Source organism: Marmota monax, unplaced genomic scaffold, assembly GCF_021218885.2.
Source record: "Marmota monax isolate L192 unplaced genomic scaffold, Marmota_monax_Labrador192_F-V1.1 WCK01_AAM20220418_F8-fsc00021, whole genome shotgun sequence".
NCBI lineage: Eukaryota > Metazoa > Chordata > Mammalia > Rodentia > Sciuridae > Marmota > Marmota monax.
The window spans coordinates 17,699,043-17,722,548 of record NW_026695228.1 but is presented as its reverse complement, the minus strand read 5'-3'; the positions used below and the strand labels follow the sequence as shown (position 1 = coordinate 17,722,548).

Here is a 23,506-nt window from a genome sequence, read left to right as displayed (position 1 = left end):
AAGAACATCCACATATTCAACTCTTAGTATTTTACTTCAGTTACTTTTGCACTTGTTTGAGAGATTTTGGGATGAACTTTTGGCTGCCACTTTGCCACTTGAGGCAGGTTTGGTGCACTAGCATGGGTATAGGGGCCCGATTTTTAGTCTAGTCCTTTAGGACGGCATGGTCCCACATATGTTTGACAGGAAAAACCTGTAACAAAGCAAGATCAGAGAGGCTGGTGGCTTTCACCCCTTGCTGGTCATTGAGCCTGTAAGCTGCTGCCTCCAGAACACAGGATAGGTACTCAAGAAATGGCAGTCCCCTGCCTCCAACCCCCATTCTTAACTTCTCTTTATGAGACAGGTTTAGCTGATGGGTAACCTATATTTTCTGGAGATTCCAAAGACAAGACTTTGGTAGCCCAGAACCAAGTGTTTTTAAACATGAGGCAGAGGAAGCATGTCATCTAGGTATGGTCTCTTGGTGGAAACTGGTAGAACTTGGAGTTTACATTAATCACAAGCAGCAGGTAAGGGTCATTAACTGGAGTTTGTGACTTTAGAGGCACCTGTAAGCAGAGATATGTTGATTATGGTCATATTGACATCTGCTCACCTAGTAACTGCTGTGTTCTTGTCTTACTCAAAATAAACAGTATTGGAGCATCTATGAGCAATTAAATAAGCCAGTTGGTTAGGATTGGAATGTTTCTGTGTGTCTACCCATGGAAACACTGCCTACTTACTTGTTATTTTTTGATGCATTCCTAAAAATGGCTGAAATAGCTGTACCATCCTGGCCCTATGGCTTTGGGAAAAGGAGAATAGCAGAAACTGTACCTGGCTGGGCAAAAGGAGTTTTCCCCTTCTTCTCCCACATTGGATCCTGATGATTTTAGCGACCATCAATGGTCCTTCCAGTTCACATGGTTTCTGTGGCCCACGGACCTATTTTCATTTGGACTAGATCCCATTTGCAGGGACAAGGATGTGTACATCATAGTGGTTCTGAGGAAAGACCTAATTTGGTTATAGTACTGGAGCCTTGTGGTTATAAGTCTAGGGCCCAAGGGCTTATCTGGCCAGCCACCTTGGAAGTTTGGGGTACTGCACCCTTGGTATAGAGCAAGAAATCAAGTAGTGGATCTCTTAGTATTCAGAAGAAAACCTTGGAGCAAAAGAAAGTATTCCAAACAAGCCCTCAGCATTCATGAGGGTAGGCCAAGGGAAGGATTCCCAGAAGAGTTCCAACACGGGGCTGGACAGTCAAACAAAAGGTGGGAAGTTATAATGGAGCTAGAAGGAATTTCCTAAAGCTGAACCTGTAACCTTAGGTGCTTTCCCAGGGAGGAGACACCTAGAAACCTGAGCCAAAGTTAGCCATTGAGAATGTCTCTTCTTCCCCTTTCCCACCTCCAAGGATAATAATTCTTAATCATTCATTATGAGGGAAGGTGAAGGGTTACCTCCCCACATTACACCTGGAAAAAAACAAGGTAGGAAGAGGTCAGATAACTGCCCCAGGACAGACAGATTGCCTGAAAATAGTTTGTTGAGCTAAATATATCTGAGTCCCACTCAACCATGGCATGATCTTCATCAAATTATTTGTTGCTTAATAGGTAAAGGAAAGTTCACCTGACTAGTTCAATAGCCAAAATCTGAATAGGGTCCAAATTGACAGAACTCACCACTGACAAAAGAGAAGGCACACACCTTGCCTATTGCCATAGCTCCAGCCTCAGACCATCCTGGTCTTGCTTGGCCCTGCCCTCTGCCTACATAGCCTCATGCCCTGCTCCTCTGTGTCCAGGTTGTGTGCTTTCCTTGGCTTGCTTCTCTCCAAGGAACACAGCAGAAGCCAGGCCCAGCAACATCTCCTCTCCACAGCCTGCTTGGGTCATGGTGCAGAGCCACACTTCCAGGAATGGAAAGAGACAGGCCTGGAGAGGTGTGTTATTATTCTAGGCCGCCACAACAAAATGCCACAGACTGGATGGCTTAAGCAACAGAAACTTATTTTCTCACAATTTTAGTAGTTAGAAGTCCGAGATCAAAGTATTGGCAGGTTTGACTACTGCCAAGGCCTTTCTCCTTGGCCTGAAGATGGCTCCCTTCTCGCTGTGTCCTCACCTGGCCTTTGCTGTGTTCAAATATCCCTGGTATTTCTTTTGAGTGTATAAAGTTTCTCTTCTTATAAGGACACCAGTCAGATTGATTTAGGGCCCATCCTCATGGCCTCGTTTAATATCAGTGGCCTTTTTTTTTTTTTTTTTAAGTAGATTTGGTGGGGTTTTATTTATTTATTTTAATTTAATTAGGTTAGAATGCATTTGATTCATGTACACAATCGCAGCACAACTTTTCATTTCTCTGGTTGTACACGATGTAGGTTACACCATATGTGCAGTCATACATGTGCATAGGGTAATGACGTCCATCTCATTCCACCATCTTTCCTGCCCCCATTTCCCCTCCCCATCCCTCCCTCCCCTTTGCCCAATCAAAGTTTCAGTTGCCTTTTTAAAGGCCCTCTCCTCAAAATACAGTCACATTCTGAGATATGAAAGGGGGTGGAAAGAGGGGAGACATAAGTCAACTCTTAACAGAAGGGTTGGGTTACAGATGGAGTGGTTTATTGTTGTCCTGGATGGGCAAAGGCTTGGGTAAGACTTCCTTAGGGACCAGACTGTAGTGTGTATTCCCTCCCATCCAGGCTAACACCAGAAAGACCAGAGGAGAGGTGTGGGGAGCATAAGGCAGAGCTCAGTCTTGACAGAGGACACAGAGCGTCTGAACCCAGAGTTAGGGCCCTGGCCACTTCAGGGCAGCCCAGGCCAAAACACCGCTAGGAGAAAGGAAGGGGGAGGGACCAGAGGATGGACCTTTCAGCCCAAGGATAAAGGGCCTCACATGCCAGGTTAAGAGATGTGGAACCCAGATCTGACAGCAATCACCTGAGCTCTCAGCACAGCTGTGGGCTTTTTATAAAGTAGGGGTGGAGATACACACTTAATTTGTCCCTAAATTATTCCTGAATCATATGATTCCATTCACTTTTGGAATAATAGTTCTATAAGATTCTCATAAAATGACAATATAATATCCACCATTACATCAAGATTTTTAAAATAAATCATTTTAGTGAACATAAAAATAACTTGTGCTGAACAAAGCAATATTTAAAAATAAGAAAAATTGAATTTTGAAACATAAATTTGTTCCCCACATTTGGGAAAATTATGATTTACATTTTTGGTGCATTTCTATGCCTCACGGTTTAGTTTGGTTTGTGGAGTGAGGATCCATGTTTTGTCTTGTCTAACTCATTCACTCATGCAGCAAGTAACTTACTGAGGGCTTTGTATGTGCCAGAACCACATGAGATGTGAGGGAAATAATGAACAGCATTGGAGTTTACAGACAGGTGTGAAGAACAGAAATTAAACAAGAAATTACTGGGGCAATGAACAGCCCCAAAGTTGGAGGAGGAGACCCTAAGACCCTGCAGTGGCAGCTCCAAGTCATGAGCAGAGAAGAGCTTGTGCCTTGTGTGTTCGCTTGTTTTCATAGAAGCACTGATCAAGCCTCAAGGGATTTTTCTCAATTGTAAGCTTATTGGGATATGTATTGTCTGTTTCTGAGCATAAGTTCCTTAAAGGCCAGGGCTCCCCCCACCGCTCCTGATCATAGCTGTGGCTCCAGCTGTTAGATCAGAATAGCCCCACTATTTTTTTTAGTGTCAAAAACACACCCCTTACCTGCCTGGCACTTTGTTAGCATGCGAGCTCTTAGTTCAAGAGGTACCTCCAGGCCTTGTTCGTGGCTTTGTCAAATCTTATCAAAGATAGGTCTTAATTCATACTGGGCTAGGCTGACCCCCTTGACACTCTGGTCAGGAAAGTACCTGGAGCATATGATTTTGGAGATCTGTCATCTTCCCCCACCTAGGTGGGGTGTGTCCTCTTTGGGGCAGGAGTAGATGAGCCAGTTGAGTTTTCAGTCATTTATGCTGCTGTTTTGGTGACACCCAGATTTTCAAACCTTCTCCATCACCTTTTGGGTATTTTCTCTGGGTTTTCTAATGGCAGAACCTTGGCCCACAGCCCTAAGTACAGATGTGTGGCCCCTCCCTCAGGGCCACTGCCCACCTTCCTTCAAAAAGATAGTCAGCTTTTCTCAGGTTCAGAGCAACCCCTTTTGGGTTCGGATCCTCTTGACCCAGTTCTCCTGTGTCCATGGGCTGGAACCATGGCCAGTTTTGTATATGTACAAGGGAGTGACCAAGGAAGCAACTATAGTTGATGGGAGGGAGGAGGCCAATATAAGATGCAAAAAGCAATAGCAGAGTCCCAAGTCCTCACTCCCTCATTCCATATAAAAGAGAGAAGACTCAGCAAGGAGCACTTGGGAGAGATGACGCAGGCTGCAGTTGCAAACATTTTAATTATAGGTCCCAGGGGTTGGGTCACCCAGTGAGCCTATATTCACATGTGCCAAAGTGCCTGCCACCGGCCTCTGGTACACTCCTGAGGACTTGCCACCACCCTCTTCAAGTTCTGGGGAGGGCAGTCTGCCCGCCCACCACATCTCAACACCTAAGCAAGCAGCATCTCCAGGCCTTCAAAACTACAGGTACCAGCCAAGTGTACCCCTTTCTATGGGTGGTCGCTAGATAGATGCTATTGGGTGTATGGAAGCAGGTCAAGGCAATGGATTCTTCCAGAAAGGCTTACTGCTTTTCCACCTGTCTTTTTTTTTTCTTTTTTGGTCGGGTAGAATTTACAAATGGTATGCTTCACCTTGTTTGGAACTGGGAAGGAGTCCACTGAACATGTTCTCTCTGGGTCAGTTCTTGGCTATTGTGTTGGGAGCAAAAGTTTGAAGTCATGGCAAGGCTGACTTGTACTCTCCTCTTTCCTTCTGATTGCCTTTCTTATGTGGTTATTCATATACAGTATTGCTTCTGCCTGATCTAGTTCCTGGGCAACATTGTGAATATTAGTCATTTGCACTATAGTGTCATTAAGTCTACATGAGTCAGTTAGTGTCTTTGACTCTCAATTTGGAACTAATCTGCTGTGTCTATTGTGTAAGGCATTTAGGGCATATAGGCAGGTATAAGAGTAATTTGGGGGTCAGGGAACGGCCTTCACCTCTAAAATAAGACCAAAGCCATGACTAGCATCTTGGGTACTGGTCCCAGGTAATAAATGATCATTTTTTTTTAAAATGCATGTAGTCCCTTTTCCTCTTTGTCAGGAGATTGGATGTTTTGGACATTCGGGATTAGGCTTAAACTTTAATTTTGAGTTGCTGACAAGAAAATCCAATATTTCCAAAGATTTTATGAAACAAATAACTAATACTTGAAAAAGCTTTCCAGAGACAGTGGTAAAGGATTTTATGTCATGCAACAAGGACCTTGGGTTCATGGAGGTGACTTGTACTTTGGAGGCCCTGAAAGGTATGGGAGCCCTGGAGTGTCCCCATCCCTACTGCTCCCTGAAGCATACATGGCAGTGTGTATGGAAACTTAGTGTCTCCCAAATCAGGAGAGCAGTTTGCTGATGGATTGTAGATGTCAGGATGGAGCTGGTTCATAGCAGAAGTCCAAGGTCCCTCAACCAAAGAGCATGCTCTCTACAGCACAAGAAACTTGACCATGTGGGCGAAACGGTAGTATCCCAACCTGTGCCTTTCCTTGGTGAATAATGCCCCAGATGGAGGCAGAGGAAGAGGTGAGTGTTCCCCCAAGGGAGCTTTGATTTTACTTCCAGAATCCCACAGCCTTGGTGGAAAAGTCCACTGTGACCCACAAGCGTGACAGCCAGTTTCTTAGAGTTCATTACCTTGCCAGTGACACAGGCTCATTGAAAAATGAGCTTGTGTAATCAGCGGCTGGGAACAACTCAACCCATGACCTGGGAACTTGATGCCAGCTAAACACGCTATTGCGAAGGTCAGGTCAGACAGAAGGCCTCTTGGCTCAGGCTGACACAAGGGCAGTGCCACCAAAGCACCAAGAAGTCTTAAAGGAGCATGTTTCCATCTGTGTTCAGGCTTATCTCACCAAGATGCTGGCTTGGTTTCTACACATTGTTTCCCACAGTCTGACTCCAAATGGGGCTGGTTTCCAGGAAAGCCAGCTGGTGGTGTGGTTCCTGCATTGTCCCAGCTACAGCCGGGATGAGTCAGTCAGCATTGTTGCGGCCCTGGCCTCCTTCTCAAGCTCCACCCACTCCCAAGTGTGCATCTCACCACTAGTGTTAAGTGTGCCCACAGGCGCAGTGGGCTTCATTTGATGATCATGGGGGATGGGTGCGTGCATCTTCCTCCATGATGAGTTCTCCCCAAACTGCAAGGTCCTCTGAGTTGCCTCGCCCAGTAAGAGGAACAGCCTTCACTTTTGCTGCACCCTCCATTGGCTCCTCCCCTCCTAGGCTCTTATCAGGGACCTCCCATCTATTTTTCAGGCTGGCCCAACTCAGTGGCCATCACAGATTATCTGTCAACCCTCTCCCGCCCCCAGGCAGAATTAAATTAATTCTCTGTCAGTTCCTATCACATGTTAAAAAACTCATCATTACAATGCTCACTGTTTTTAAGATATAATCTAGTTATGTGAGTTTTGACAAATACATGCTTGTCAAGCATATAGTCATGTAACCGCCAACATAATCACGACACCAGACAGAATTTGCCTCCCCAGACTTTCCCTGTGCCCCTTTGTAGTCATTCCTTTCTGGCCCCTGGCAGCCACTGGGAGAGATCAGATCCCTGCCCACATTTTAACTTTGCAAGAACATCTATAAATGGGATCGAAAGGAGGTAGCTTTCACAGTGGCTTCTTTCACTCCGCATAATGCATGGGAGGCGCACCGAGGCTCATCGCTGTTGTGGGTATCCATGACTCACTCCTCCTCTTGCTGAGCACTTGTGAATTTGTCCCTGTACCCATATCCCTGCATGGGGCCCCTTGTGCCCACTGTGTCCGGATATCAGGATATTTTCCTGTTGTCTCCCCTGGGGCTGGACTGTGCCTTGAATGCCTCTGTTCCCCAGCTGGTGCACATGTGCTAGGGCAGTGAGTATCCATGGTGAAGACCCTGATCCCTGCCTTCCCAGGAGGGTCACCGTGTCTGCCTGGGCTTCAGGCCTTCTCTGCCGAAGTTGAAGGAGCCTTCTCTATAGGGCTCTGGCTGGTCCCTGCCAAATCACTGTTCACAGGCGACCTAGAGAGAAGCCCTGAGATGGGCAGGCAGGCTTCTCATGAACCACCCCTGCCCTCAGTTTGATGCCCATGGTGGGTGGTGCCAGCACTTGTTGTGGGAGGGAGGTCTCCATTGATCCCCTGAATCTCTGCTCTCTGGAGCTCAGAGTCATGAGTTACTGGGACTGTGGTACAGGTGTGGGCCTGGATACCTACCCCTCCTAGGGCAGAGAAGCCCTCTCTCTTCCTGCTTTGTTTTCACTGACTCACAGCCGCACTGGCTTGTTAGTTAAAAATAGGCGCTGGGCATCTCAGTCCTGTGACAGGCCTCCTCTTTCCCTGCTGACACAGGAATGCTTGTGTAAATATTTGGAGTTGCTCATGGTTGGGGCCATTTCTCTTCCAGGATCAGGGAGATGGCCACTGGAGAGTGAGAATAGCAAATGCTAGAAACACTCAGGGTGACATGTTATTTGGGAGACACTGGAGTTGAAGGTGGTTTCTAGGAGCCAGTAGAAGTGGTTGGTCCTTTGTAGAGGTCACAGGTTTGAAATCACACTGAGCAGAGTTCAAACTGCTCCTAACTCTCTGAGGGTCAGTTTTTCCCTTATAAATGGGGATGAAATTATCTATTCTACCAGTGTGATTGTGAGAATTAAAAGTGATCATGTGTGTAAAACACATACCAGGACGTTGCATTGGATGTCTCAGGGAGAAATTAGAAGTTCTGAAGGGACTTAGGAGTGTCAAATGCATGCCCGGACCTCTTTTCCATGAGCTCACATCTCACCGTTTTGGTGTTCAATCACTACTGTGTCCTTAAATCACATTAACAGCTGCCCACGTCAGGCTAGTAACTCAGGACTCCCAGCAGGAGAGGACGGTAACTAAGCTTAAAATAGAGACAGGTCCCTTGATTGGTACAGGAGATGAACAGTCCCCCGGATGACAGGCCAGGTGGAGACTGCAAACCCCCAGCCACAAGGGAGCCTCCTTCCTGCCCAGCAAGCCAGGCTGTCCTTGGTCCAGAAGCTCTGAGGGTATGTGTCCTCAGTTCCTCAACCCCCCAGGGCTGCCTACCTAGAGTTACTGGCCTGGGGGGATGTTGGGTCTGTGGGAGAGAGTGCTCTGGCAGAAACTGGCACCTTAGGCTTTGGGGAGCTGTACAAATCTGGGTTGACGAGGTCTAGCTGTTGTATGAGGGGCTGGGGGGACCTGGCAGGGGGAGGCATTTTTAGGGGTGGCAAAGGAGGCAGTCCTGAACGAGAAGAGGGGGAGGTGAACTCAGAATAAAACGAGCTGTACTATTTGGTTGATCGTGTTTCTTGTTAAGCCCCAAACCAGGTCACTGTGCCTGAATGTGTGTCAGAAGCAAAACGAAGAGAGTCCACAGAACAAGACCTACTCAGGAAGGTCCTATCGAGGAAAAGCACCAAATGGGGTGACATTGTTTCCAGAGCAGAGGTCCTCTAATACTCTGTGTCTGTGACCGCTTCCTCCAAGCAGGTGCCACCATGAAGTCTGACCACTGCTGACCAGCCAGCCCCAGAGCACCAAGTTCCAACCTTCCTCCAGACCCACACGGTCAGGGAAGGTGGACTCACCATGGCTTCCACCAGCGCCGAGAGCCAGCTCCAGAGAATCATCCGCGATCTGCAAGGTTCGGTTGGGTTACTGGGCTACCAGGTTGATTTTGAGGGACTGCGGCTGCACTTCTGCTCTTACCAGTTGAATTCAGCCCTTTCATCTTTGTTCACACCCAGAGTAATTGGAGCCCTTGGGACACATCACATTGAAATATTTGGGGCTCGGATATCTACCCTGTGAGAGACTGGGAGAACTTGCTTGGCGCTCCTTTCAGAGCTCTGTAAAGCCAGTTTGTAAACAAAATCAAATACCGACTCCTGCCTGGGTCTTATTTCAGTACTAGTCTTTGGCTGAGTCACAACCTCTGGGCTCTGATGCAGTTGGCTTCTTTGCTTTGAATATTCTCCCTCTGAGCAGGAAGGCCAGATACCTGTCTGTCTTGTTTTGCTGCTGCACCTAGTCCTAGCTGGCAGATGGCCCTTTGCTTGTGACACCAGGTCTGGGCCTGCTTCTTTCCAACTTCCCCAAATGAGGAAGTTGGACTGTGACTGCAGCCTTCCTGCCGAGAAGGGCAGGGAAGGGGATGTGGATCAAGCCTCAGGGAAACATTACTTCTCTGTTGGCCACAGATTCAAGTCTCTCCCTTTCAGATGATGTGCCAAGGGTCAGAATTTGGACACATTTCCCTCTTTCACCAATCACCGGGTTGGTCTTGCCAGCTTTTTTTGGAACTCCAGCACTTTCGCTACAACACAAGCTGAAACTGACCACTTCCTCCATGTTATTGAGTCCCGATGACACTTTCTGATAGGTCATAGACCCAGGTTCCTAAATGGACCCAGGTCCCACCCCCATCAGACTGATTCCAGTGAGCAGTCTCTCATACCAAGGGCCACTGGCCTAGTGTAGCTAGAGTGCAGGCCACAGTCCTCATTGTGAAGGTCCAAGGTCAATAAGATAGAAATCACTTTCTCAGACATATTGCCTCTTATTTATAGTGCTTTTGGCCTCAGATAGCTAATTGAGCATCCCTTATTCAAAATGTGGATCGGGAGTATTTCAGACTTCAGATAGTTGGGATTTTGGAATATTTGCATAGACTTTACCAGTTGAGCATCCTTAATCTGCAAATCCAAACTCTGAAATGACCCCCAATCCCAAACTTTTGAGGGCCATATTTGTGGATTAGGATGCTCAGCCTGTAATTACATGGCATTGCATATGCACACAGGACTGTCATGCACATGTCTTATCTGAGTCCTCACATTTGGTCCTGTGAGGTCAGTGCCATTATTACTCCCATTTTGCAGATGAGGAAACAGGCATAGAGAGATTATGTAATTTACCTAAAGTCACACAGCCAGTGGTGAACAGAACCCAGGTTTGCACTACCAACAGCCTGACAGTAGTCTAATCTTTTAACCACACAGTCTGCTCTCTGCTAAAATGTTAGGTGCTTTTAAAAGAAAAATCTATAGAGATGCAGAGAAAATAAAATGACAGCCTTTGCAAATCTGAGTTTGTTGCTGACTTTCAGAGATTTCTCCACCAAGAAGGAATCTTCTCTGTTTCAGTCTCTGTTCTCAAGGATATCTGTGGGACCCAGAGGTCCTTATTGGGAGGGAAGAGAGAAAAAGACAGGGCCCTCAGGCTGAGCTCCTGTCCCATCCATCATCTACGCCCTATGCTGGCTAAGTCTGGTCACCCCCAGCCAACCCCTAGGTTGGTCTCCATGTCTCTACAGAACCCATAGAGCAAGACTTTTTCCTTTTCTCTGCCAGGAGAGGTCTTGACAAGCCCACAGGTTTACAGCACTCACTTGGAGTAGCGCGTCCTTAGCTGAGACACTCTTGTGTGTCACACCGTGCAGCTTCTGGGTGACAGTAGCTGCGTGGGCTTTGGAGTTGGGCAGGCATTCCAGGCTCTGCCTTTAACCCTGGAAATCTCTGGACAAATCTCATCACCTTTCAGTGTGCACTTGCTCCCTTTGTGTGCCAGATGGGTTTGATGATGACACCTCAGGATTGTTGAGAGAGTCAAATATGAAGTTTTCTGTAAAGCTATAATTATTCATAATTACTACATTTGGATTGTCAGAGATTAGAGCTGAAAATTTCATATCCAAAGGCTCCTTCTTGCAAAGTTTCAGGAGTTCCCAGAACTGAGTGTCTGCCCAGCCCGCAGAGGAGGTAGAATAGAGGAGAAAGGCTCTGGCTCTCAATGCCAGCTGTAGCAGTCACTCCAAATAGGTCACAACTGGACAATAATCACTTGTCCTAAGACTCAGTCTCAAGAACCTGTCTTTACCATTTGCCGACTTTTGCTGATTGGATTTTCAGCCAGCTCAGGCCCAGCTACTATCCTGGGCAGGTGTGTTTAAACCATGGTGCTTGGGGGCCGGGGTAGGGGCTTCTTTTCTTTGAAGAGTTATCAGAGAAGAAGGGAGTTTTGTCCAGCACATCCCAGCTGTCTCAACTGAGCAAATGTTTCCCATATCTAAACCAACTCCATCATTTGACGGTCCCTTTGTCCCTCGGCAGAGGCAGTGAGTGAAAGCCAAAGGTAGGTTTCCCTCCTTTCCAACAGGGAAGTCAATTATCTTAAAAGTTAAGAGGTGCACTCTGAAGTCAGAAAGCCCCAGAGAAAAAGCAGGTTTCTTAAAATGGGGATGATAATATCAGATTTCAGAGATTCAAAGTTGTGATTATTTTTTTCACATTTTAACAATTCTGAAGTTGGGATGCATCCTAAAAATCAGTTGCATCTTGAATTTGTTGAAATAGAGCAACTCTGGCTTTGCAGTGTTGTATAAATGAGAAATGTGTGCAAAGTCCTGGCCCTTCTGAGGCACTCAGTTAACAGATATTGCTGTCATTGTTATTACCTGTACTATTATTTGTGCCTCTAGGGTGTTCTGAAAGCCTGCACTTAACCTGAACTGAGCAGTAGGACTATAGTGAATGCAATGGTCTGTACCCCAAAGGTTTAAGTGAAGGGAATTTGGTCATCATGTAACAGTATAGAAAAGTATTGGAACTTTTAAGAGGCAGGGCCTAGTGGGAGGAGGTTGGGTCCTGACAACCCTCAGAAAGGATTAATGCTGGTGTCTCTGAGTGCGATGAGTTTTACAGGAGTGGATTAGTTCCAGTGAGAGTGGGTTGTTAGAAAGAGTTAGTCTGGCCCCTTCCACTATTGTTATGAGGCAGCCAGAAGGCCTCCACCATTGGGCAGCCCAGTGGGCCTGCCTGTTCTTTGTCTTTTAGCTTATAAAACTGATACCAGGTCTTTATGTCCTTCTCGTTTAATATAACATTATAAGACAAGGATTGCCCTATTTCAACAAATCTAAGGTGTTTAGATTGATTTTAAAGGCGTATCCCAATTTCAGAGACGTAAAAATGTAAAATAAATAACCTAACCTCTTGGTTTATAAAAGTAACCAAGCCAGGTATTTTGTTATAGCAACACAAAACAGACTAAGACAGTGAAGAGCAATAAATATGGCCAGAATAAAGGATAAAACATTCTGGAAGTCAATATTAAGGGACTAAATGGTTCATTCACACATAAACATCCCTAGATATTTACATGCCCTTTACATTTCTAGGGTTGCTTGCTATCACTAATCTCTCCTCTTGCTTTCTGGGTTATTCCCACCCCTTTCTCTGACTTCTTTCTCTTTCTGGTCACACGTTCCTGTTTGTTGTCTTTAAAGATGCAGTGACAGAACTAAGCAATGAGTTTAAGGAAGCAGGAGAGCCCATCACAGATGACAGCAACAGCTTGCACAAGTTTTCTTATAAACTTGAGTATCTTCTGCAAGTAAGTGACACCTGTCCTGTGTTGATTTTGGCAATGTTGTCTCTTGTTTCCCTCTTGGGTGACTTATCGGCATTGAGGATATGATACCATCAGGAATATCAACAGAGCCATTAAGCCCACAGTTAGACTCAAGGTCAAAGACAGAGCTCAGTCCTCTTGTGGTTCTCTGGGGAAATCAAGGTGTTACTCCTTAGGGTGGTTTTGGAATTGAGAACATTCTTTAGAAATGTAGGCATCTCAAGGCAAGTCACAAGGCCACTGTACAACAAGGATCTTAACTTTAGTGCAGTTACATGGCCCTTTGAGGGTCAGTGAAAGCTGTGGGTCTCACCCCAAATAGACGTGTATGTGCATACCCAGTCACACAGGCAGTTTCCAAGAGTGTGAGGACCCTCTAAGGATTACCTGTAGGCCCCTGTTTTAGAGTCTTGCTGTACCACGTGTGGGCCAAGACCAGCAGCACCAGCCTCACTGGGGAGCTGGTTAGAACATTCCTAGTTTCCACCCTGACCTACTGAATCAGGACCTCCCAGGTTGGTACAAGAAACTTTGTTATTTTTAGCATAATTGTGGTATAACTCTTGTGCCTGCTTAGTTCATAAAGCACTCTAGAGAACAGCTGTAGATGTGGAAAAACACTGAAATAAGCAGAAAGGAAATGAACCTGAAATTATTTTAGGGTAGTGGTATTAGGCATTGTAATTTTTTGTTTTGTTTTGTTTTGCTTTGCTTTTTTCAAATCTGGATTTCTCACACCTTGCTTCCATAATCAGGGGGAAAAAAAAAAAAAAGCTCTAATAGGAAGAATCAGAGGAGGAAAAGGCCTGGGGTTGAGGGCTTGCCTTCCTCATGCCTTCAACTACTTCTTTGCTTGGCTTTACACAAATACTTATGGACTTTTGTTGTTGTTGTTGTTAAGCCCATTTTGGTTTGAATTTGAAATGATTCAGAGCTGACATTTACTTGAATTTTTTCTATATTGAAACTTAAAGATTTGAGTAACTGGGATAAAATGTCATCGCCACATTTCCCTAATTTGGGGCATAGTTAACATTCTTCAGGTTGACTCAAGACTCTTTGCTTCTATTTATCATGTGTTGACAGCAACCAGTGATCTTCCACTTAACTCTCTGCACAGAAGTCCCTTCAAGGGCTAAATCTTTCTTTACTCCTGAATCTCACTAGTTGTATGACTTTGAGCCAGTCTCTCATAGCCTCAGTTTCCTCATCTAAAAATTGGGAATTAACATACTCTCATTTTGTGATTAATATATCTTGGTTTGCCTTAAATAAAAATAATGTCAATAAAGGGTGTCCCCCAGTGCTAAAATCTGAGAAGCTCTTTGTTATAGTTTATCATTTAAATGGTGGAATGAGCAGTAGGGGGTTTGGGCCCTTTCTGTGTCTCTTTTCCAACCCAGTTCGATCAGAAAGAGAAGGCCAGCCTCCTGGGCAATAAGAAAGACTACTGGGATTACTTCTGTGCCTGCCTGGCCAAGGTGAAAGGAGCCAACGATGGGATCCGATTTGTCAAGTCCATCTCGGAGGTAAGCTGAGAGGAGTAGCAGAGGACCCCCTGGCTTCCTCTGGGTGAGGTTACACAACCTTGCAGAGACCTCTGCTGCCAATTGCCAAGTGCAGACATGGGGGTTACAGGTGAAGAAGTAACAAACCCAGCCAGGCACACTCGGCACCCACTGTTGGCTTGGCTCAAGCCTAGGGAACCACCTAAATGAGTACCTGCCAGGCAGAGGGGTTGCTTGGTCCTGAACATCTCCTGGCAGGGAGGGCCATTCACATTGTAACTCTCTGCTCATGGCACCCTTTGGAGGTATGTCTCTACCTTTAAACATAATAATAATTTAATTCTTAGAGTTTGCTAGGCTGCTTTCCCTACAGTTCACCCAGGGAACTTGGATTGAAAGGAAGAGACTGAGGTTGGATCTCAGGAACATTTCATAGCATGCTGGTGTGGTAAGCAGCATCCTGCATCCAGAATGCTGTGGCTTTCCATTTTACAAACCTCCTGGGCAACAAGCACGCACACTCACACTTGACCCGCACACTCACAACCTCTCCCTTTCCGCCTCTCTCCCACCCCTACCCCCAGCGAATGTCTCTCCCTCCCTCTCATGAGTTAGTTCATCCAGAAGTGAAGCCCTGAGCTTTGGGGCAGGAGGTCCAAAGGGTCTGTGCATTTCATCTTGTCAGCATCTCCAGAAAGGGGGAAGTCACTTTGAAGTCAGCACACAGGCTCCTTGGCGGGCCTCCTGCAAAGGCTGAGGCACTGGGGTTCTGAAAAGAGCTGCCCTCGCCCAGCCATGCCAGCTGGAGCCAGGGTGTTTCTTCTTATAGAAGATGATGGCACCAGATACGCTGACTCCAGGGCCTGGGCATTTCCACCAGCTGCACCCAAGATGGAGAGCAGTGTTAATGCATCAGAAATCTGGAAGGTTCCTATTGTCACTCTCCTCTCTTCAACCTCCTAAGCTACTCCCTCAAAGTAACCAAAGCCTTCAACTGTATGCCTTTGAACAGCTGAAGTCTGAAAATAAATTAGTTTTAATTCCCATTCCCCAGCATTAAGCAATGTATTTTTTGGCTAGTTTCATCTTTTCTCATAAGACCTTTAGACAATTGGAGGTCATGGAAGTGGACCCTTCAGAAGCAAAAAGCACACTTTGCAAATGGTTTTTTGGTGGCTGGCATGGGCTTTGCCTCCTATAGGACCAATTCTTTCATCTTGGTCACAAACTGTGCTCTGTGGGGTATCACTGGTAAGAATGGCTTGGACATGGCTGAGCTGGGTGACCTGCTGGTTACTTGGATCAATCTCAGTAATCACATGTGCCCTAGATCTTCAGGAGAGATGATAGTAAAAGTTCATGGCTCAGAAGCATTTTTAGGGCCCATTAGTTCCCATGGGGTAGGAGATAACCATTTGGACTACAATAGGAAAGTTCTAGTAAGCTGCTTCCAGAAGTTCAGAAGTGGGCTCTCCTTGGACTGTGGTTTATCATCATGAACAGGGTGCATCTTGACATCAGGCTTATGGCACAGTTTAAAGCAGAAACTGTGAGCAGGCTAGTCTCAAGTGTCCTGCAGATGCCTTCTCCTGTGCTGCTATCATGTCTCCTCTCAGCATAGTACATGTGGGTTCTATTTAGATGCTAAAAAAAAAATAAGGAATTAGGTAATGAAAGTGGACCCAAGATCTAAAAAGGTAAAAATAAAAAAGCTATGTAGTTATTTTCATTTGTAGTACAAAGGAACCACTGTTCTCTTCCCCAAAGGATGTTTAAAAACACCTTTTAAAGTAAATGGTTCCCTTTTTATATGATATATGTAATCAGTTTAACTAATGAGCTTGATTAGAAACATGGCCTCAAATGTCTGCCATTTAAAAAGTTTTACTGTTCTAAAGGCTGTGATATTGGTCAATATGCCAAGAATAAGAACAGGCTCCTGATTTGGAAGCTTATAGTGGAGGGCTGGGGGGAGAGGGCTCTTGTTAAATTCTGCAGGGCTGTGGGGAAGTGTGTTTTGCTCACCTGTTTCCATTGGCCTGAGTTTCCTGGTTATCCTTCTAGCACTTTTTCTCACCTCGCTCCTCAGTGGAAAGAGTATTTGGACATGGGAATGTCATTGAGAGTCTCCCCTGGGCCTCTGTAGAGGTCACCTCTCTGTACACATGCCATGGCAGTTTTTATTAAGTCAGGCCGCTGCCAGCCTTCACTTCTGGGTGTCCTGACTATACACCAGACTCACGTGGAAAATTGTCACAGTTTCTGTAAGTCATGAGGTTTCACACCTTTTTATTTTTTAAAACCACTTCATGTTCTAGTATTACTTCCTTGAGTTGGCAGTAAGAAGACCTAGCTCTGAGCTAATGGTGTGACAAGCTACTGGATGTTTACATCATTCATGTGCCAGTGCTTGAGGCGCCATCGCATATATCCTGTGTTCACCCAGGGCCTCAGTTAACATCTCCATAGAATGAGGTTTAGGACCTTCTTTCTGTGAAACCACTGCTACCCCATCTCCCACCACATTCCTGACCTTTGAAGGAGGTCAGAGGAGTGGGAAGCATTGGTCCCTGACTCACCCCTCTCAGCCAGAGCCTGAAAGAATAGGTGCATGTGGTAGTTTGGGGCGCTGTGGGGTGGGGGGAACAGTTTCAATCTCACCTACTTCAATTGGGCTTCTAGGGCTGACCTATCAGAAATATGAATCCTAATTTGCAGACTAGTCTCAAGTGTCCTCTATAGCTGGCCCCTTTATTCCATCTGTCTTGGCTGCCACGTGCCCCCAGCTGCCATGGTTTGGCTGCCTTGTGGCAGAATACTCCATACTCTGACCAGAATACTCCATCACCATCTCAACAGACTTCCAGAAGTCTCCTCAAAAACCATGTTGTAAGTGGTAACTTAAGACGGTTCCAATCAGACCTCATCTTTCATTTGAATTGGTTTTGTAGTTTGGACATTGTAGGATGGTTTCAAAGACCTGCCTGCCACCTGGGCCCTTCTGTGCCACCCAGCACTGTGTGACGGGCCTCCTGGAGATCCCTACTCTCACCCCCTGGGCATGCTGTGACTAAATACAGTAAGGTGGCATATCTGAAAAGAAACCAAAGCAACCAGGGAAGTGCTGACAGTCGTGTGAATTTTATGGATGGTTTTATGGGGACAGAGGAGGCTATTATACATATGGTGAATCTCCCCCCACACACCTTCCTCTGCCTTTGCCCTCTCTTCCTTTTTTTCCATGTGCCACAGCGGAGCCCCTGAGGCTTCTTCCCTGTACCTGCCCCCAAACACCTTAAAAACAAGCCCAACAGTAGCCAACTCATACCATCCCTTCGATTCCAAATTAAAGAGTTTCATGTTTGACCCAGGAATTCTGATGGAGCATAGGAGGGAGAATGTCATTCTAATAGAATCCACAGGGATTTGAGAGCATCTCATTCACATATCTTCCTTCACATGACTGCAGGCCTCTCGATTGTTGTCAAATGTAGATGTGCAAGAATTGACCTACTGCAGGCCTCACTCTGGAGTGACATTATCAAGTGCTTTGTGTCCTATGAGGGACACGAGTGAAGCCACTGTGTAGGGTAGAATTGAACGAGGTGTTCTGCACTGGGTGTCTGGTTTTTCCAAGTCCTCCCTTGGGCTAGGTCTGTATTTGGAGTCAGCTAATAGCTCTTCCTCTCTACGTAATCTGCTTTTTCTAGCTTCGAACATCTCTGGGGAAAGGAAGAGCCTTTATTCGCTACTCTTTGGTGCATCAGCGGTTGGCAGACACCTTACAGCAGTGCTTCATGAATACCAAAGTGACCAGGTAAATGCAGGACAGCTTCACCCTATACCACTGAGATACGAACTGACATCCCTTCTTAATAACAATGACAGCTCCTCTAGTAGTACCCATTCATGTCACCCGTAGCAGACACCTGCTGCGTCCTTCCACATCTATCATTCTTCTCTGCCCCTCCTACCACAGTCCTTGAGCATGGGGGGCAGGCAGCCCTGAGTTTGTACAGGCGAGAAAAGGGGGCCCAGTCCAATTAAATGCCTTTCTCTAGGCCCCCCTGAGCTGAGCTGTGGAGTCAGAGCTTATAGCCAGGTCTCCTAACTCACAGTGCCAGGCAGTTTTCTCTACGGGTGGTGGCTCCTGGATGTCAGTGTTTGAGGACAGTTGCAGCCTTGGCCTCTTAGTAGAACTGCCTGTTGGGTTTTGAACTCCACCGAACCTGGGTCCTCACCTGCTGCAGCAGTCAGCACCTACCAGTGTATCTGGGCTTCCTGGAGAGCATGAGGATGGCCAAGGGTGTGAGCTGCTGCAGGGCCCAGGTTGTCTGTGTGTCAGCCTTTGGATCACTAGTGCTGCAGCCTTAGGAAGAGAAGAGGGAGGAGAGAGACTGGATTGAGAGTGTGAGGAATGGGCATTAGATTAGGAGCTGCAGACCAGCCACTACAGCTAGACTTCTTTGGGTTGCCCAGCATCCATTTACCAGCAGTGCCTCACCTCTCCCTAGGAATGTTCTAGTTAATTAAAGAACTCACTTTTGAATTTAAAAAAAAAAAAATCTATCATGAGAGAATGTTTTGTTTCACTTGTCATCTTCAAGGTTGAGTGGCTTAAGGACAGGCTTTTGCTGGTGACAAGTCTTGTGAGTTGTGTGAGTTGAAAACATTTGCCCATTTGATTTGAAGAGTAGTTTTCTCTAGATGTTTGGTGAAGATTATTATGAACAGCTTGGCTTCATCACAGTCCTCAGACATCAGCCAAGTTACCTACACTCATCAGCATTATCTTTTTTAGTTTTTGTTGCTTCATGTGAAACAAAACAACCTCTGCCTCTAAGCTCAGTTGGTATTTCTGGCTAGGTAGCTGTTGCTTGGCTTTTAAACTGGTGTCTGAACAGAAATTAGCAGTGAGCTAGCTCAGTGTCTCATATTTAGCTCTTGAAAGGAATAGAAGGTAAGATTACTTTTCAAAAGGGAAGTGTTCTGTCAGCCAAAATTGCCATTTCTTGGCAAGTAACTGAGATTTAAGGCTTTTCACATCTTCTTTGAGAAATAGGTATAAGTAATAAGTGAATAAACATCCAGATCATGGTAGTGATTTCTTTGATGAAGAGCAGGCTTATTTGAGAGTTACATACTCCTACAGTGAAAACGAAATTGGTTTACATGTGTGTCTTTCGTTAATTTAGTAACCCACACATTTTGTTTTCCTCCAGCGACTGGTACTATGCAAGAAGCCCCTTTCTGAAGCCAAAGCTGAGCTCTGACATCGTGGGCCAACTCTATGAATTGACTGAGGTTCAGTTTGACCTGGCATCGAGAGGCTATGATTTGGATGCTGCCTGGCCAACATTTGCCAGGTACTTAGAGGAATCACTGGTTTAAAGAGTCAGGGAGAGACAGGGCTGGGGTTGTGGCTCAGAGATAGAGCATTCACCTACCATGCGTGAGGCACCGGGTTCAAGCCTCAGCACCGCATAAAAATTTAAAAAAATAAAGATTAAAAAAAAAAGTCAGGGAAAGAGATGTTTGAAGTGTTGAAGACAGCCACCAATCCACTCAAAGCAATTTTGCTTGCTCAGTTAATCGCATCCAGGTTTGCACCCCTTCTGCCTGTTAATTTTGCAGACTTTGGTGAGTCGTGACTAAGATAACATCTAAAGGCTCCAACCATAACCCAGCCTAATTGGCCATGTGGTATGAGTCAGTGGAGATGTGAGGCTTAAGATTTTTAGAAATTTTAAGGGACTTGTTGGTGTGGAAGTAAAGGAGGTGGATCTGGGCTTTTCCCCATTGTGTTTGCCCGTGGTCACAGAGGTTATCTCAGTTGTAGGAAAGGGAACAAAAATCCCATCTTATCTCTTGTTAGGGTTGCTGGAAAGATTGCTGTCCCTCCTTTTTTTCTGTCTGAAGGTCAGCAAGCCAGCCAAGGTGTGATGAGCACACCATCAGAGAGCTCACAGTGTGAGGAAACAGGATCAGAGGGTAGAGGAGCTGGTGGGCAGCAGGGCCCAGGCACCAGACTCTGGTTGAACTTGAGCTAACACTCATTGTTGTGTTTTGCTTTCTGCTAATAGAATTTTCTAATTTTAATACTCCTATAGATTATTAGGAAATTACACCTTTCTATGTAAGGAAAAGTACTGATTCTAATATGATAGCCATGTAGCAAACACCAAGATTTCATCTCAAACATTTGGCCACGTTCAGATGTCCTGTTTTAAACTTTAATTTTGAGTCATTATAGAATGTTTTAAATGTTGCAAAAATAGTACAGAGTACTTATCTGGCCTTCATCCTGATCCCCAGTTGTTAATATTTTATTGCAATTGTTTATTGTTCATCTCTTTATATGTATAGGCTGGTTTATTTCCTAAGCTATTTGAAAGGAAGTTGCAGGCTTGATTTCCCTGTTCTCTTAAGTACCTAAGTATAGTTATTAAAATAAAAAAATTAACACTGGTAGGATATTGCTATCTTTTCTATGGACTTTAATCATACTTTACAAATTGTTTCCATGTCTTTTATAATCCAAGATCCAGTCCAGGATCACATGTTGCAGTGATCTGCCTCTCTAGTTCCCTTTAACTTGGAACTGTTTCTCTTCTTTGCCTCTTCTTTGCCTCTCGTGATTTTTGAAAAGTACAGGCTAGTTATTTTTTAAATCATCCCTTCATTTCAGTTTGTCTGATGTTTCTTTGTTGTTAGATTAGGTTAAGCATTTTTTGCAGAAATACCTCAAATGTTGTGTCCTCCTCAGCCCAGTATATCCGGAGGCACATGATGTTGATTGGTTTCATTAAGATAGTATATGCCGGGTAATGTAATCAGCATGTGTCCTGTGGGGAGATTCTTTGAGATTCCTAGTATCCTCTTTCTCAAATGTCTCTCCTCTAGTAGCTTCAGCATCCTGAGAAATCTTACCTGAAGCAGTGATTACCATCACACTGATTTTCTAACTCCATCATTCTTTCCTCATTGTTAGTTGGCATTCTGCCATAAGGGAGACCTTTTCCTTCTTCCTCGTTTATTTATTCATTTATATCCGTTCTGACTTAGAATTCACACTTGATTCAGTGGGTTGCGTTCTGTCGTTGTCATTATTCATTTTGAAACTTAAATTATCCCATACTCAGCCACTGGGAGTCCCTTCAGGTGGGTGCTGGTTGGGGTTTTTCAGAAATAAAATGCCGTACATTCAGCTAAAAGCCCCACTCCACTGCCATCTTCCTCGTTTCCTTTTCTCCCTTTCCAGATGTGGTTATAGCCCCATCGTTGATGTGTGCAATTTCCAAATGTTCTTGTTTTTACTATGTGTGTGTCCATAATGTTTTGACTGTACAAAGTTTTGTTTACGTATATTTTATAAATAGGCACACATTGTATCACGAGACAACAACTCTTCACCACTTGCCTTTTTCGCTTCAGCCTGTTCTGAAATTTTTACCTGTGTTTGCCTGTGGAGTTCTATGGTTATAGAGCAGGAATGGGCAAATCATATCCCCCAGGGCCTTGTGGAACCCAACTTTGCCATCTGTTTACATATTGTCTGTGGCTGCTCTCATGCCACAGTGATAGCTGAATTGTGACAGAGACCATATACACCACAAGCCCAAGTTATTTATTGTCTGGCCCTTTACAAGAGAAGAATGCTGACCCATGGTATAGAGTATTCTGTTGTGTGAGTAACCACTGCATATCTGATTCCCTAGCTATAGTTAGGCTGCTTCCACTTTTTCCACGGTTACAGTGTTTCTCAAACATCCCTCTTTATCTCCTTATGCACACATGTAACTATCTTTGGGATAGATACTGACAAGGATAATTGCTGGGTTGTGGAGAATATCGAGTTTGACCATACAGTAATTTTTAGGTCATATATGATAATTCTGATGGGGTAAAACTATGTTTAGATTGCAGTGTTCCTGCTAAACAAGTTACCACACAGTCTTTGTATTTCTAGACTCATGCTAGCTAGCCAATATATCTTTCTGCTGTAAAGTAAATATTCTCTATCTACATTGTCCAATGTGGTTACATGATCTAGAAGCAGATCTTCCAGCCACAATATATATGTGTAATGTAAAGTGATGATCATAAGCCCCAAACACAGAGTGACCTTTTTAACCAAATTGACTTCTACTTGCTCCTCACTATATGATTGATCAGGGCAGGCACTAAAAGCTCAAAGAAAATTTAAACAAAAATTGGAAAATATGTTTACTTAATTCTTTTTTGGCAGTGGAGGGAAACCATGATGTTTAAACTATAACCATGGAGTAGGTGTCACAGATCTACATAGATGTGCTTTTCAGTGGAAGGTGTTTACACTGTATCTGGGAGGGCAGTGTCCCTGTGTTAATCCATTCTGCATCACTATAATGAAATACCTAAGGCAGGCTAACTTTATAAAGGGGTTTATTTAGCTCTTAGTTTTGGAGGCTGAAAACCCAAACAGCATTGCTCAGACTCTGACAAGGGCCCCCCCTGATTTCATCACTGCATGGTGGATGGCAGTGGTGGGAGCCATGTATGGGAGTAAGAGATCACATCTCTAAAATGGGAAGCCAGAAGCTAGGGTTCCCCAGGCCCTTCCAAGAGCATGCCCCCAGTTGATCTAAGGGCTTCCCATTAGGCCATACCTTGGAAAGGTCCCACCACCTCTTATCATTGCCACCCTAGGTTCCAAACTCCCAGCATGTGAACCCTTGGGTTCACATGTCTAAACCATAGCAGACCCCTACCACCACCTGGTTGCACAGTGACCACCAAGGTCTGTGCACGAATGTGTGTGTTTACTGCTCTGAATACAGGTGTGTCTGTTGTGTGACCTCACAGGAGGACACTGGCTGCCGGCTCTTCTGCTTACCTATGGAAACCCCCCAGCCGAAGTTCCAGCATGAGCAGTTTGGTGAGCAGCTACTTGCAGGTAATGCTGAAAACACTGGGGATTGCCTTGCAATTTTGTCAACAGGGTATGTTCTTGCCCCTAGTGACTCAAGAGTGATATCCTCAAATACCTGTTGTTTCAGCCAGAGCAGAATAATCTCTAAAGTTATATCTAGTAGTTCCTGGAGTTCAGATTTTTACAATTAAATACATTTAGGCCTTTTTTAAGTTTAAAGATTTTAATGGATCTTGAAAGAAACAGACTAGCACTGGTGGTGGGTGTGGTACAATGGGCAAGCGACAATTTAAATATAACTGAGTTTAAATTGTCTAAGAGCCAGCATCCATTCAGTTAACTCTGTTGAAGAGGCCAGACAGGAAATGCATGTGTGCATGTCAGGGGAGCTCACACACCTGGCCTCATGGCTTTGGAATATACGCTGATCTCCTTGTGGCACAAGCTTTGAGCAAAAGTGTT

General features: G+C 45.1%; 1 protein-coding gene across 4 annotated transcripts in view; it reads left to right on the top strand.

Annotated features, from left to right (window-relative positions):
- Fyco1 (FYVE and coiled-coil domain autophagy adaptor 1) overlaps positions 1–23,506 on the top strand; it is a 75,613-nt gene that overhangs the window by 1,545 nt on the left and 50,562 nt on the right. The window contains exons 1-7 of one of the 4 annotated variants that reach the window (XM_058576760.1): positions 4,405–4,620; positions 8,705–8,858; positions 12,501–12,607; positions 14,029–14,154; positions 17,844–17,950; positions 19,356–19,499; positions 22,978–23,068. In XM_058576760.1, coding sequence (XP_058432743.1) covers positions 8,804–8,858; positions 12,501–12,607; positions 14,029–14,154; positions 17,844–17,950; positions 19,356–19,499; positions 22,978–23,068 — 630 coding nt within the window. In that variant the 5' untranslated portion in view covers positions 4,405–4,620; positions 8,705–8,803. Of the gene's footprint in view, positions 1–4,404; positions 4,621–8,704; positions 8,859–12,500; positions 12,608–14,028; positions 14,155–17,843; positions 17,951–19,355; positions 19,500–22,952; positions 23,069–23,506 lie in introns of those variants that run through there. The other 3 variants (XM_046437520.2, XM_046437521.2, XM_058576761.1) reach the window with 3 other exon arrangements.